Source organism: Diuraphis noxia, unplaced genomic scaffold, assembly GCF_037042655.1.
Source record: "Diuraphis noxia isolate RWA-SAM2 unplaced genomic scaffold, SU_Dnox_SAM2 contig0004, whole genome shotgun sequence".
NCBI lineage: Eukaryota > Metazoa > Arthropoda > Insecta > Hemiptera > Aphididae > Diuraphis > Diuraphis noxia.
In genome coordinates, this window is record NW_028301714.1 from 11521823 (window position 1) to 11536286 (window position 14464).

The 14464-nt window shown below is 34.5% G+C and overlaps 1 protein-coding gene across 1 annotated transcript in view; it reads right to left on the reverse strand.

Moving 5' to 3' along the window:
* LOC107171099 (lipase 3-like) overlaps positions 1 to 14464 on the reverse strand; it is a 31046-nt gene that overhangs the window by 3680 nt on the left and 12902 nt on the right. Inside the window, exons 2-7 of the mRNA XM_089227989.1 lie at positions 11815 to 12019; positions 10889 to 11009; positions 10018 to 10264; positions 2813 to 2971; positions 2381 to 2465; positions 490 to 635 (exon numbers count right to left, since the gene is read on the reverse strand). Coding sequence (XP_089084115.1) covers positions 490 to 635; positions 2381 to 2465; positions 2813 to 2971; positions 10018 to 10264; positions 10889 to 11009; positions 11815 to 12019 — 963 coding nt within the window. The remainder of the gene's footprint in view (positions 1 to 489; positions 636 to 2380; positions 2466 to 2812; positions 2972 to 10017; positions 10265 to 10888; positions 11010 to 11814; positions 12020 to 14464) is intronic.

Genomic DNA, 14464 nt, shown 5'->3' on the forward strand with positions numbered 1-14464 from the left:
ATCACAACAAAAGGAACAATAAATACATATAGAACAATGGAGAATACTCAACGATATTAAAGTGAGCGCATATTTTAAGGGGCTTCACATCATTTACACCACAGTACAGATGAGTGAGCCATGGGAAGAAGGCGTTATGTAAACAGTGTTATGTATCTACGTATATATTTTCGGCCCTATTCCCGTGGCCCACCTTATTTATATATATGCAACCAACAATAAGCTTAATCTGGTGTAACATGTACATATTATATAAAATGGAATTTTCGCGCGTTTTGTGCAGAAAATGCCCAAATTTACAAAGCGACGAACATGCGCGAACTAAGACGAAAACACGGATCGTATTGAGCATACTTGAAATTCCTTATATATATTTAGTATAACTGTATAACATGACCTTAAATATTATTGAGTAGACTATAAAACAGATTGTGTGTGACAGTCGAAAACTGTATAACGCATTTACGAAAATTAATATTATTATTTTACCTCCATCGACGACAGCCAATCGTTTTGCGCGTGATATAAAGCAACTGGCACTGTGATGCCTGTCAGGTCGTACGCCGGCGGATCCGGTTGTCCGTATTTTTCCAAATTTTTCTGTTTGTTGTAGTTGTATTGTCCAAACCATTGATCTATATTGACACATTTTTATGGGTAAATGGAATGATACATAAATCAATAAAATATATTCTATATAATTGTAATAACATAATATATTACAATAAAAATCATCGAGATCTTGCACAAGCATTCACTGATAAATGTAGGACTAGGATTTATATGCAATAAAAAATTGTAAAATATGCAAAAAAAATTTTTATTATTATTTATTATAATTCATACTTTTTTATTACTTATTATTAGCTCATATTATTACATTAAATATTAGTTTAACTAGACGTAACTTGGTACTTTCACTTTGAACTTTCGGCAAACTGGACACTGTTATTAAAGCCATTCAAATTATTAAGTATAAACGTCTGCACATTTACGCAACACACGACGTTCCAATACAATTTTTCTGTTCTATCTTTTACTGTATATAACAAATAACAATGTGTAGGTAAGTAATTCTACCAGTCGTCCGACCAACGATAAGGTAACGAACGGATATTATCTGACCTAAAATAAAATAGGTAGTATTTATGCTATATATTTACGAAAATTCAATGGATAAACCAAAAACTGTCGGTTTCGTGAAGTACCTACCATTTAAAATTAACAATAACTTATAAAAATTAAAAATGTTAGTTAAAAAAATATCGAATTCTAAAAAAATCTATGAATATGCAATTATATGCATTATGTCCAAGATATGCAAAAGTATGCAAAAAAAAATTGGTCCTATTTAAACGAAAATAAGCCAAATCGTGGACAAATCTGACAACCAATCAATTTGGACTAAAGGAAAAAAACATGCAAATGCATGTAAATCCTAGCCCTACTGATAATAATTATTCATAGCCAATGATTCGTCGAGCAGGCTCACCCATGTTCCGTATTTTATTTTAATAATAAAGAAATTATTAAAATTTTAATTTTTTAACAAAGATCATATTTTCAAATTCTTGGATTTTGACACAATTTTACGAGTTTCGCCTAAGTAATGATAAATACAAATCTACTTTTTTTTAATTAAGAACCTTTCTTTTTGTAGTAAGTCATTGCCAACGAAATAGTTGTTGTAATATTATCAATACACATAAATTGAAATTTCTGCGAGTAGTTTCTGTAATTAAACGAATAAATTCCACCAATTTGGACAGATGGCCACAATTTTTCGACTGAAATCGAGAAATAGTTTTCCTGCAGTGTCTTAGAAAATGACCCCTTTTAAAGTAGAATGGAAGTAGCATGGATAGATAAAATTGAATCAAAATGTGGAGTCTAATCAATGGTGGATTGAGCCGGATAAGAACACTCACGAGTTTCAATGGCACGAATTACAATATGGCACGTGTGGAAAACATTATTATACATAATGAGAGTGGGAGTTGGAACATCTAAGGATAACATTTTGAGATGGCCTTAATGGCCAGGATACCTCTTGCCACAGTGGAACAACACAGGTGATGATGGCATACACATCTATTGATATGCCGTATAATAGTGCCTGCAGGACGTCGCAATCTAGAAGATCTGATTCTCGCCAACCAGAAAACTATGGACGTAGCCCAGTGCAGGGCAACTGAAAACATCGAGTCGAAATCTTTACATATTTTATGTTATTTTCATGTATTTTATTTTCCATTATGCATCATGCTTGACACGAACAAAAGATCAAAACTCTGGCGTATCTCCTACACACGGCTAACCCAATTATCGTCATATTTTGTTGGTATACATATTAGCTATGATATTAATTTACTCTACTCACCGCGTTTCATGAGCTGAGCAAAATGAGTGAGTTGACGTGCGGATGCCCCTGCTGGAGTGTGTGCCAAAATTATCGGCAGAATGCTCTGAAACGGTTTTACAAAAAATCGTGGTTAAGCCTATGTTATGCCTCAAGTTTTCTTCTGGTAGATGATGCTCAGAATCATTTATTTTCCACTCGTTTCATCGGTCGATTTTTGCGTTTTTCAATACCGTGTGAAATGGAATATATTTACAATATTATATTTTATACTTATACTGTAGATAGGTAGCAGGTTTAATAAATGATAAAAATTAAAATCTTGACAGACACTAAAATTGATCGAGCTAACGAGCGAAAAAATATATAATAAATATAATATATATCTATTAAACATTATTAAAAATGTATGTATAATAGCAAATTGATATCACTTCAGGTGCGCACACGTACTTTGATCAGGCGTTTCGAATCGTATCCGGCATACAGAAACAGCATGTTGTCGCAAATACCTTCGGCCAGCGAGTTGGCTTCGCAGAACGCTTTGCCAGCGAACAGTAAAATCTTTCCGTTTGGCCTGAACTCGTAGTATCCTAGACTGTTGCACAACCACTGAAAATCGATGGACCACGTGAGTACAAAATTTACAATACACAAAAATCGGTGGCGATGGCGTTAATACCAATGTATCATAATATATTATATGATTTTTGAGAGGTATTGTGACCATCATGTTTTTAACCATAACATTTTATTATGTTTGTGTTAGTTTATAAAATACTTTATTGTTGTACACGCCGATAAAATAATAGCGAAGATCATCGGTGTGTGTATAATATTTTTTTTTTTTTTTTTTTTATTAAACAACTATCCGCGGCGTCTATGGCCATTGGATGTAACAGTACATTATATATTAGTATATTTACATATTACATTAATATTTAAAAAGATATACAAAGTGATTTAGTATTTAAAACAAGACAAAGTAGTAGTAATTAGGAGTTAAGTGAATAGTATTATTTACAATTTACAGTTTGTTTATAAGATTCGTTTGTCTGAGAAATAGTATGATCTTGTGTATATTGTTGGGGTCCGGGTTGAGTGCTTCAGCAAGGTGGTTGGATATTTGATATAGCCTTCTTTCTTTGTCATATATTCTGCATTCGGTTAAGATATGTTTTACAGTAAGTAGTGTTCCGCAACATGTGCAAACTGGGGGGTCTTCCTTCTTCATTAAGTGGGAGTGTGTAAGGTGTGTGTGGCCAATTCTGAGACGGTTTATAGAGGTCTCGTGTTTTCTTGAGATGTTATCTGGAGAAGGATACGGTAAGGCGGATCTCTTGATTTCGTTCAGTTTGGTTGACATTTCATTCCATTCCTTTTGACGCTGAAGTAATGTATCATTTTCGATGACCCTCTTTATGTCGCTGAGAGAGAAAATGGGTAGGTTGATAGAATTTGGGGAAGTGTGAGCGAGTTTGGCGGCTGTGTCTGCAAGTTCGTTGCCGTCTATGTTACAGTGGCCAGGAATCCAAGAGTATGTGATGTTTTTGTCCTGTTGTTTTGCTATGTAGTGGGTGTTTTGAATTTTTCTAACGATATCAGAAGGGGAATACAGATTTTGGAGGCTGGTAAGAGCTGAGAGGGAGTCACTAAATATTGTAATATTGTTGTCGTTTATTTCAGATATGGTGAACTCGATAGCTTTAAGAATCGCCAGGGCTTCTGCTGTATAAATAGAGCATTTGTCTGAGAGTTTCCATTGTAATGTAGTTTCATCGCATATGATAGCCATCCCGACTCGTCCTTCGATGATGGAGGCATCTGTATATATATGGGTTTGTGGGTGGGCGCGTGAGCAAAAGTCTCTGAAAGCATTCTTGAAAATGTGGGGACAGGTTGAGTTTTTAGGGAATTGATGTAGGTCAATGTTAATATTCATGCTGAACTGCCATGGGGGGCATAGGGATTTTTCATATGGGATTATATTTTCGAGGTCGTATTTTATATAAGTGTGATTGAATGTATATTTAGGGTGGTGAATTTGATTTTGGGGGGATCTTGATATTCTTGCTGCTAATTTGTGGGTTTGTTCTCTCCAGCGTACTTCTAAGGATGGAATTCCAGCAATGTTTAAGATGCTTTTGATGGGGCTAGAACGGAAGGCTCCAATGGAGAGTCGGATTCCCGAGTTGTGGATAGTCTCCAGTATTTTAAGTTTGGTGTGTTTCGCTGATGAGAAGATTGGAGCGCCGTAATCAAGTTTCGATAGTATGAATGCTTTGTGTATTTTAAGGAGGGTTTGAGATTTGGCTCCCCATGAGGTATGAGCTAGAGTTTTTATGATGTTCAATCTTGGCGTGGTAATGTTCTTGAGATTAAGAATATGGGGGATCCATGAAGCTTTATGATCAAAAATGATGCCCAGTATTTTAACATTGGGTTGGTTTTCTACGACTTGGTTTCCGATGTTAATGTGTATTTTCTTCTTATTTCTGTTATGGCTGAAAACTATAAGGTTGGTTTTTTCCGGGGAAAATCGGAAGCCGGAAGTTTTCGACCAGGATGTGAGTTTGTTCGTGGAATCTTGAAGTATCGATTGAATAGAATTAACGTTTGTACTGTGGCAAAGAATAGTGAAGTCGTCTGCGAATAATAGAGGTATGTTTGGGCGTGATATTCCTTCTGATATGTCGTTGATAGCGATCAGAAAAAGAGTTACGGAGATAGTGGACCCCTGTGGAACCCCACTTTCTTGGAGAAAGGTGTCTGAAAGCGTGTTGGAGGTTTTTACTTGAAAGGTGCGGTGGTTGAGGAAATTCGAGATGAAATCTAGCATGTATCCTTTGGCAATAATTTTATTGAGTTTGTTTAATATTCTGGGTCTCCACGCCGTGTCATATGCTTTGACTATATCAAAGCTGATCATTCCCAGGTTTTGTTTGTTGTTTAAGGAAGAGTGAAGTTCATTTTTAATGGTTAGAAGGTTGTTCATTGTACTTCTATTACATCGGAATCCATTTTGTTCGGAGGTGAGAAAGTTGAGGTTTTCAATAAACCATATAAGTCGACGATTGACTATTTTTTCGAGTAACTTACATAAGGTGTTAAGTAGACAAATGGGGCGGTAGCTTTCTGCTAAGAATTTATTTTTGTTAGGCTTGAGTATGGGGATGACATAACCATGTTTCCAAGATTCAGGGAAGACGTTACTATCCCAAATTAAGTTATAGATGGCTAAGAGGTGATTTAAGGTGTTTTTGGGGAAGTTTTTGATGAAGGAGTAGGGAATCCCATCAGGGCCAGGGGATTTACTTTTACAGTTGTGGAGAGCGTCTTCAAGTTCCTCGATCTTCAGTGGAGAGTTTAGTAGGGATTGCTGGGGGTCGAGAGGATCTACTGTGTTGACTGGGTTGGCATAACATTGCGAGTAGTATAAGAAATCTTGGTCATAGTTAGCATTGCAAGAATTTTCATGGAATATACGTCCCAGAGAATTGGCTACGTCATAAGGTGATGTGGAGAGTTTTGAGTCAATAAGTAGATTTATAACGTTAGATCTATTGGTCCCTTTTATGGATTTAATTTTTTTCCAAACAATGGAAGAGTCCGTTTGGTTATGTATGCTGGACACGAAGTTTTTCCAACTTGAAGCCTTGCTGTTTTTAACGAGGAATCTGGTACGTGCTTTGCATCTTTTGAGGTCGATAAAGTCTTCTTGGGTCTTGGAAGTTTGAAATGTTTTTAGTGCTTTGTTTTTGATTTGGATGGATTTTTTGATGTCATCGTTCCACCATGGTACTCTGGGTCTATGTGTAGTCTTATTTAAAGATTCAACTATGGAGATTTTAGCAGTGTCTTGAATAAGGGTGGTAAAGTTTGCTACATCAGTGGTGATGCTTGTTCTGGAAGGAGTAGGTAAAGAGGGAGTATTTGCCTCCAAGGTAGATGAGAATAGATTCCAGTTGGCGTTTTTAATTTTCCACATGGGGGGGTAATTAAGACGTGAATTGTCAAGCGGAAGCGTGATCAATATTTCTATAGGTATATGATCGCTGCTATATATATCGGGGAGGGTGTTCCATTCTAGTTTGTGGGATAGGGACGCGTTTGTGATGGATAGATCTATGGCTGACGGATGTCCATTTGAAGGATTTATTCTGGTGGGTTGGCCATTGTTTAGTATAATAAGACTGTCGTTTGAGAGTAGCTCTTCGATTATTCTACCTCTGTAGTCGGTTTTGTACGAACCCCAGGTTTCGCTGTGGCTGTTGAAGTCGCCCACAATTATAAACGTGTTGGGTAGTTGTTGGATGATATGCTCTATATCGTAGAGTGTAAAATCTTTTTGGTTGGGTATGTAAATGTTACACAAAGTTAAGGTCATGTGAGGAAGTGTGATTGAGAGTGCTATGGCTTCTAAGTCAGTGTGGAGTGTAATTTCTTCGGAGGGAAAATTGTGGTTGACCAGAATAGCGACTCCTCCGCTCGATCTATTGCATACATTTCTGTTTTTTTTGAAAATGTTGAAGTGGAGAAGTGCAGGATTGCTTTTGGTATTAAAATTAGTTTCTTGTAGACATATAATTGTGGGGGTATGGTCTTTGATTATTAGTTGGAGTTCTTCTAATTTGCTGTAGAACCCGTTTATGTTCCATTGTATAATGTTAGCTGACATGTTAATTGTTTTAAAGATAAGATTTTGCTCTTGTTTTGATAGGTGGTGTCCAGTAAACTATGTGAGGAGTGGTGGTAAGTACTAAGAGTGAGCTGATTGGGGTTGTGAAGGAGGTTAATTGTCTTGAGGTGGAGGTAGCGCTTGAAATAAAAAGTTCGCCAGTCTGGTGAGTTGAGCTTTGGTGGTACGTTCAGTGATTTTAGGTCGTATTGCATCGATCAGGAGCATAAGCGAAGTAATATCCGAGTTTATGTCTTTACAGATATTGTGAATATTAAGATTTTTGTTGGTATAATTTTCCAGTACGTATTTGAATTGTTGAAGCGAAATGAGTGAATCATTGGAGAAGATGTCTTCTGCTGGTTTAAGCCCATAGGATATTTTGTCGGCTGTTTTAGATGAAGAATTAGAGCGGGATCTATCTACTTTAGCTTTTTTTGAACTATTCCTGCTTCTGTCGGTGCTTAAGTTTACCTTAGGCGGAGAGTCAGGTATTGTTAGAGATGAATTATCGGACAACGGTCTTTTATGTGGTTCGCAAATTGCATTGAAATTTATCTCGGTTATTTCGGACTGGTTGTGGGAGGAGGATTGGTGGGTTTTGTTGGTTTGATGGTCTTCTGAGATTCCTTCCATTTTTTGAAGGGGCATGTGTGGAGTAATAGGATTTTTTTGGGGGGGTGGGGAGGATAAATTCATTTCTGGAGTGCTTGTGCTTGTATGAGGATATAAGCTAGATTCTTCCAAGGAAGGTTCTTCCACAGGTTCAGGTTGTATGGGTGAAGTTGTGGTTTGGGGATTGGCATTAATTTTCTTGCAATTATTGGAGGTGTGTCCAGTGGATTTGCATAAAAAGCAAGTGATTCTATCGTCAGTAAAGAATACTCTATATTCGGTTTGATTATGGAGTAATGGTAGAGATCCGGGGAGGTTTGGAAAGTCTTCGTGTTTGATAAAGATTTGGCGGCGGAAGCTTAATATGTGTTCATATCCCTCAATGTTGATACCTGCTTTGAGGTATGCAATTTCGGATACGGGGATAACATTGATATTTTTAAGCGCATCGAGTATGACGTGGTTGGGAATAGAGGGGCAGACATTAGAAATGACAATCCTCTTGGCTGGGTTTATGAGTCTGCGTATTTGTATTATCTGTTCATTTATTGTAATAATTTGAGTGGCTTCTAAGAGTGAGTCGAGTATTTGCTTGCTTGAGAGAAAAATGCAAAAACGGTTATTCGATATGCGGGAAACAAAAACTATGTTCTTTGGCGAGATTATTTTACCTATGGCGACAATGTATTCTCTTTGAGGTATGCCGTCTATAGAATTAAACACGAGAGCTTGTTCTCTACTAGGAGAGTTTTCATTAGATGTCGCGGACGCATAATTACGATTTGTGTTATGTGTTGTGATGTTGGTAGTTATTACTTGTTTGTTGATATCGCTGGACGCGGTGGACGTTGATGGCAGAAATGCTGATGCGGTCGAAATATGAGTGTGAGGTGAGGTGGTGGAAGTAGGGGTTTTGGGTATCTTTGAACGACTAGGTAGAGTGGTTTGTGGAGAGTGTGCATTTGTAGATTTAGTTATTTGTGTTGCATTGGTTTTAATACTAGGTCTATTCGATATCGGTTTAATGACCGACGATAATGACGGTCTGCCCGTCTTATTAACGTTGCTCATTATGCGATAAGGAGGGACGTTACATAATATGATTATATTACCCGTATACGTGTATCCAGCGGTGATGTGCTATCGGGAGCTTATAAATGCGCACTCGCGTAAAGAAAACACGTGCTACACGGTCGGCTGTTAGACACGTACTGAGTGTATAATATTGTTCTATACTATTTTGTCAATAATTATATATTATGTTTAATATAAACAACAAGGTAATAAAAATAATAAATATATTTATAGTCATTGACTCTATCAAATCCCAATTTAAATAATTGAAAACAATACATTACGTACCTATATAATAAAATTATTTGTATTCCGCATACAATAAATGTGTTTTTATCTAAGAGACATTCAACAGTCATTGTTTACCGATTGCTTTTTTATTAAATTACATTGTATAAGCATATTTTATTATTTGTTTTTACAATTTTTGATTAAAATTAAAAATATTAAGATACAATTATATAGGTATAAACGTATAATATTTTAGAAATTACAAAATTTGGCTTATCGTGTTTGTGTGTAATTCAGATAAACTAATAATAGTGTTATAACTGAATGAGAGTGACTTATCCTAACATTGTCTTAATTTCTCAGAAATCACAGTGACACAGCCCACAACAGCTGCACTTATATACATGGCAATAAATCGTAAAAATTGAGAGGAATGCACATTTAGTTTTTAATCGGTTTTACAAAGCATTATCACTATACCTATATTAAAATATATATTATACAATGTATATGTTGTATAACAGAATGAGTTGACAAATAAAATAACTTTAATTGTTCTAATGATTATACTATTGACAAATTTTTATTATATAATTTTTAGACGCTTGATTTAAAGTACAGCAGACATTTTTATTTCTTGGTATTGAAAATGTTCAGTAATTTTTATTGAAAAATTAAAAATCGTTAATTTCTTAAAAAATGTTGATGGTAAAGACGTAAAAACGTTTATTTAAGTCAAGTACCTATAGTTAATTTTTTCCAATTTTTTTAAATATAAATATTTTTATGGTTATAAAAATATAATATTTTATATGAGTTTAAAACCGTAATAACTTTTTTCAAAATATTATTTTAAGGGTTATTCGGACATAAGTAGATCTTAAATCATTTTTTCCCATACGTTTGGCTAGAATTAATTTTTCTTAGCATATTGTTACGCCCTATACCTAGTACTTATTAAAATAAATGAGCAATTATTTGTTCACGTTAAATTTGCCAGTTTACGTCAACCGCATCTTTGATAATTTCTATCGCCTTGCGGCACGCTGTGGGTACTCACCGCCAACGGGTCCGCCACGGACGACAAGAAGGTCATTATCGGGCTTTTGACGTGGTTCAGATAGGCGATCGGAGCCATTGCTGACATCGACCGGACCTTGTCCTGATAATCTGGTCTCTCCGAACACAGCACGTAAAATATGGCCGTGCCCATCGAGTGTCCAACGTAGTTCAAGTCTGGTTCGCCCGTCTTGTCCAAGATGTAATCGATCGTGTTGGGCAGGTCAATTGTGCCCATCTCGTGCCAGCTAAATAATTATAACGTGTTATAATTGTGTAAGCGACAAAACGACGACACCCGCGAGAGCACGGTATTTATCATATTATACCAGTTTACTTATGCGGTATCATAAAATGATATACAATATTCTTATTTTAAAATCCATTATAGTATACAAATACGATAACTTAAGAGGACGCTAACACATTCGCATGAGTTGTCTTCGCGCCGTCTTACAAGTGCGTAACATAGCAAATTGTACGTTTAGCTTCGTTAGTTTAAAATTTAAAGTTGAATAATATTGTATCATTATATTATTTTAGATGAAACAATTATACGGATATTAACATAAAAGTATTATTATGCCTGCCCGCATCGCTTAATATATCATAATATTATATAATATATAATAATATGTATACAATAAAATCTCTTTATAACGGAATCACTCACCGGTACCAACTGATTTTTTAGTAATAAAAGATTTGTCGGGAAACCAAAATATACTGGAAACAGGTTACACAGGACTGTTAGGTACTATTTTTCACTGTAATAATTAGAAGATTTCTGTTTTGTAAGGGATTCGTCATAAGGAGGTTTTACTGTATATTCTATTTATTGGTATTATATACATTGTTATTATGTTATTCACCTGAAATCCCAAAACTTTTCCGGTTCTCTCGCCGGGTCTAGGGTCACGTGGTTTCTAGAATACGTGTTTCCCCGGGAATTTGCAAGCCACACGTCGTATCCCGCATCAGACAGTATGAACGCTGAAAATACGGCGAGTGGTCAACAATGGCATTCGTAAAAATATAATGCCTACATGATAATAATAAGTAATAGAATAATTATTGCAATCTCACTACAGTTGCTCTTTCAGAGTCGAACTATAGTTGTCATATGTCCCAGGATTTTGATAACAAGTTACCTAGGTTCTGTTATACTATATGATTTGATGTCATTATTATTAAACAGATATTATAATCAAATAAACAATAGTGTTTTATACTTTTACCGTTAAACAACTCAATAACTATATCATAATACGCTTTCATCAGGTACCTACCTATTATATACCGTTTATGCGTTTTTGACATCAAACTAATTACAATTATATTACCTAGTGCCTAGTATACCTACCTTTATAATTATATAATTATTTATTATATTATATCATAATGATACCTAATTATGTATATATTTTTAATGTATTCGTAATAAGTATGACTAATTTTAAGTTTGTATAAAGTTTTTTAAAAATGTCAACTAAAAACTACAACGAAAAAAGTATATATGTTTGAACCCTCTTCCCATTGATTTAAATATAAAATAACATAATATGTATATTGTATAACTAGCCTTCATTAGCCGACAATTTAAAAAAAATATCTGATTGAATTTTATACTATATATATATATTTGTCTCGTATACTTGATACTTAGGGTATAAAAATAATATCTCTTCCTCACACACATAGACAACACTTCAGAACAAATACTTCCACTGGCTTCTAACTGTTCCGAGTAAAACCGTACAGTATACGCGGAGATGATTTGTCTCAGAAAAATACTCACCTAGACTGCTGTTGGGTCCTGCAATCACCCAGTCCGTCGAACTGCACAGTATTCCGTGTTGGACCAGCACCGCCGGTTTTCTGGTGAGGGCCGTCAGGTCATCGTTTCTGCTGTACGGTATCCTGTGCAGCGTCAGGTTGTAACCGTCTGCCGTGATCACCGTGTGCCTCTCTGCCGGATATCCTTCCTGTCTGATGTAGTCGTCCTATTCACAGAAACGAGAGCGATCAGAGGTTATTAGGAGGGATTTTTCACACAGTCACGCGGACACATGTACATAATGCATGTATAATTGAAGGTTAATGGTGGTGGGGGTAGTGAGGGTATTCTAATATCAGTATAAATTTCATTTGTGCGCGAAAAAACAAAAACAATACATACTATAACAAAAAAAAAAATAAAACACATAAAACCACTATAAATATAATATTTATCCATCTTCCATAGTAAGTTGTACAGTAAACAAAACATGTATGTATGTACCTAGATATCTAAGAATATTTTTATATCTACATATGGAACTTAAAAGTTAAAACTTATCGATTGGACATTAATTTGAATTATAACATTCACCAAACCGATACCAATCAAGATAAAACAGCGTCATATAATATTAGGCCTATAGGTTTTTATACAGGCCTTTAAATATACAGATATTATAATATTTCGTGTACCTATATTACACTCATTTGGAGATTCGTCGAGGTACCTATAACATACATAGCATATAATATTATTATATACTTAGTATACGGTATAACGTATAAGATATAAAGGTGATGGTCATTAAAAACGATCATATACAATTTGACGTCAAATCGTGTAGGGATTATTTAAATTTTATTTTTCAACACAATATTCTCGTTTAGTATATTGATAAAAATTATAAGTATACAATATTTGAACTGGAAATTTGTCTGATGTGTGTATGCACATATTGCATATACAAACTCTTAGATGTGTAAGTATTAAAAAAAAATTGACATAGAATACGATAACCATTTATCAGGATGTCGATACTTTTGGACGAAATGTCATACAGAATCAGTTATTGAACGGCTGTAATAAAACATTTGCGTTTTGTAAATCTCGCATACGTTTGTTAATGATAATATATTATAATAATATATATCAAGCATAAATTCTATAAATATTATTACTCATTGTATAGTGACAGTATATTGCGATCGACTTGACCACGGTTTGTTGGTGTCCTTTCCGTACATTATCACTTGTAAAATTAATACTTAATATTTCCATACAATCTAATAACTATAGGTACCAATATAAATATTAATTTGCAAAAAAGTGTAAATTTTCGCGACCTCGCTATACGTTGCAGCTCAACATTCTCATTCTGCATGCAGTAATATCCTGCACAATATACAGTAGGTATGTGTACAGAGGAAAAAACGCTTTCCCTCAATTCATCTCGACGGACTTTTTTATTTTTTGCGAGTGAATGAGCTTTAGTCGTGTTGTGAAGAGAGCATATAATTATTCGCGTCACGAATTGACACACTATCGGCGAGTGTTGCATATATTATATTTTATACATAAAAAGAATATTTTTTGACACATATAAATGATAATACAGGTACTGCAGTATAATAACAGTTAAGGTCGTCAAAGGTCGAGAAATGAGCTTTTTCAATAGCATTTCTTTTTCACACTCTCAACCTTTGCCCGTCTTATCCGTGAAGATTAAGCCACGTATATAATAATAATATCTGATGACATATATTAATATATTATAATCTATCCAATACTATACATATCCGAATGACGAATGCGTTGACTAGTATTTACTTAATTTTACTTATATATATTACGTTCAATACCTACTGTATAGTGTATTTATATTGTGGTGTTTGAAAAACGATCCCGCCTATACCAGATGTGCCAACATTTTATTAAAAAATATGTTGGTGTTCTTTAATGTTGTATTAAACTTAGTTAAATAATATATTATACAACCAAATTACATAAATAGGTACTTTACATTTTACACTAATAAAATAAAATTCAGTAGGTAGTCAGTGAAATTAAAGATTATGCGAAAAAAATATTATTGTCCCTGTTTACACAGTTAATTTGTATAACTACTGAGGCTTCCTACGCGCTACTGCACTGATTATTATTTATAATTGCCAAATAGTTGCTACCAGTCCTCTGATGTGGCTTCTAATTTGCATGAGATTTTATCCTGCAACCTACAATAGTTATTAATTTATTTTAGATATTTTTAATGAATACGTGGCCAACAAATGTATATACTTATTTAAAACCGTATTTCGATATTTGTAAATCGTTTTAATCGACCACTCTCACTGATATATAGACGGTGAAATCTTTCGAAATGACACAATGTTATGGCATAATTATTTTTCCAATCATTATAATATTATGTTGCGAACGATTTAGGAATCTCATCCTATAATTATTATCGTTTAGCACGTTAAACCAATCTGCAATTGCGCTCGGATTTCGCATGGCAAAGACAAATTCGTCGTCGTCTATCGCACGCAATATACGATTTGGAATAAAATAATAATGCATGATAATCTTTCATCGCTGATTATTATATTTAAACGTGTTTACTATAATATATAGTATGGGTACATGATGTATTTTATGGCATAATTATTAT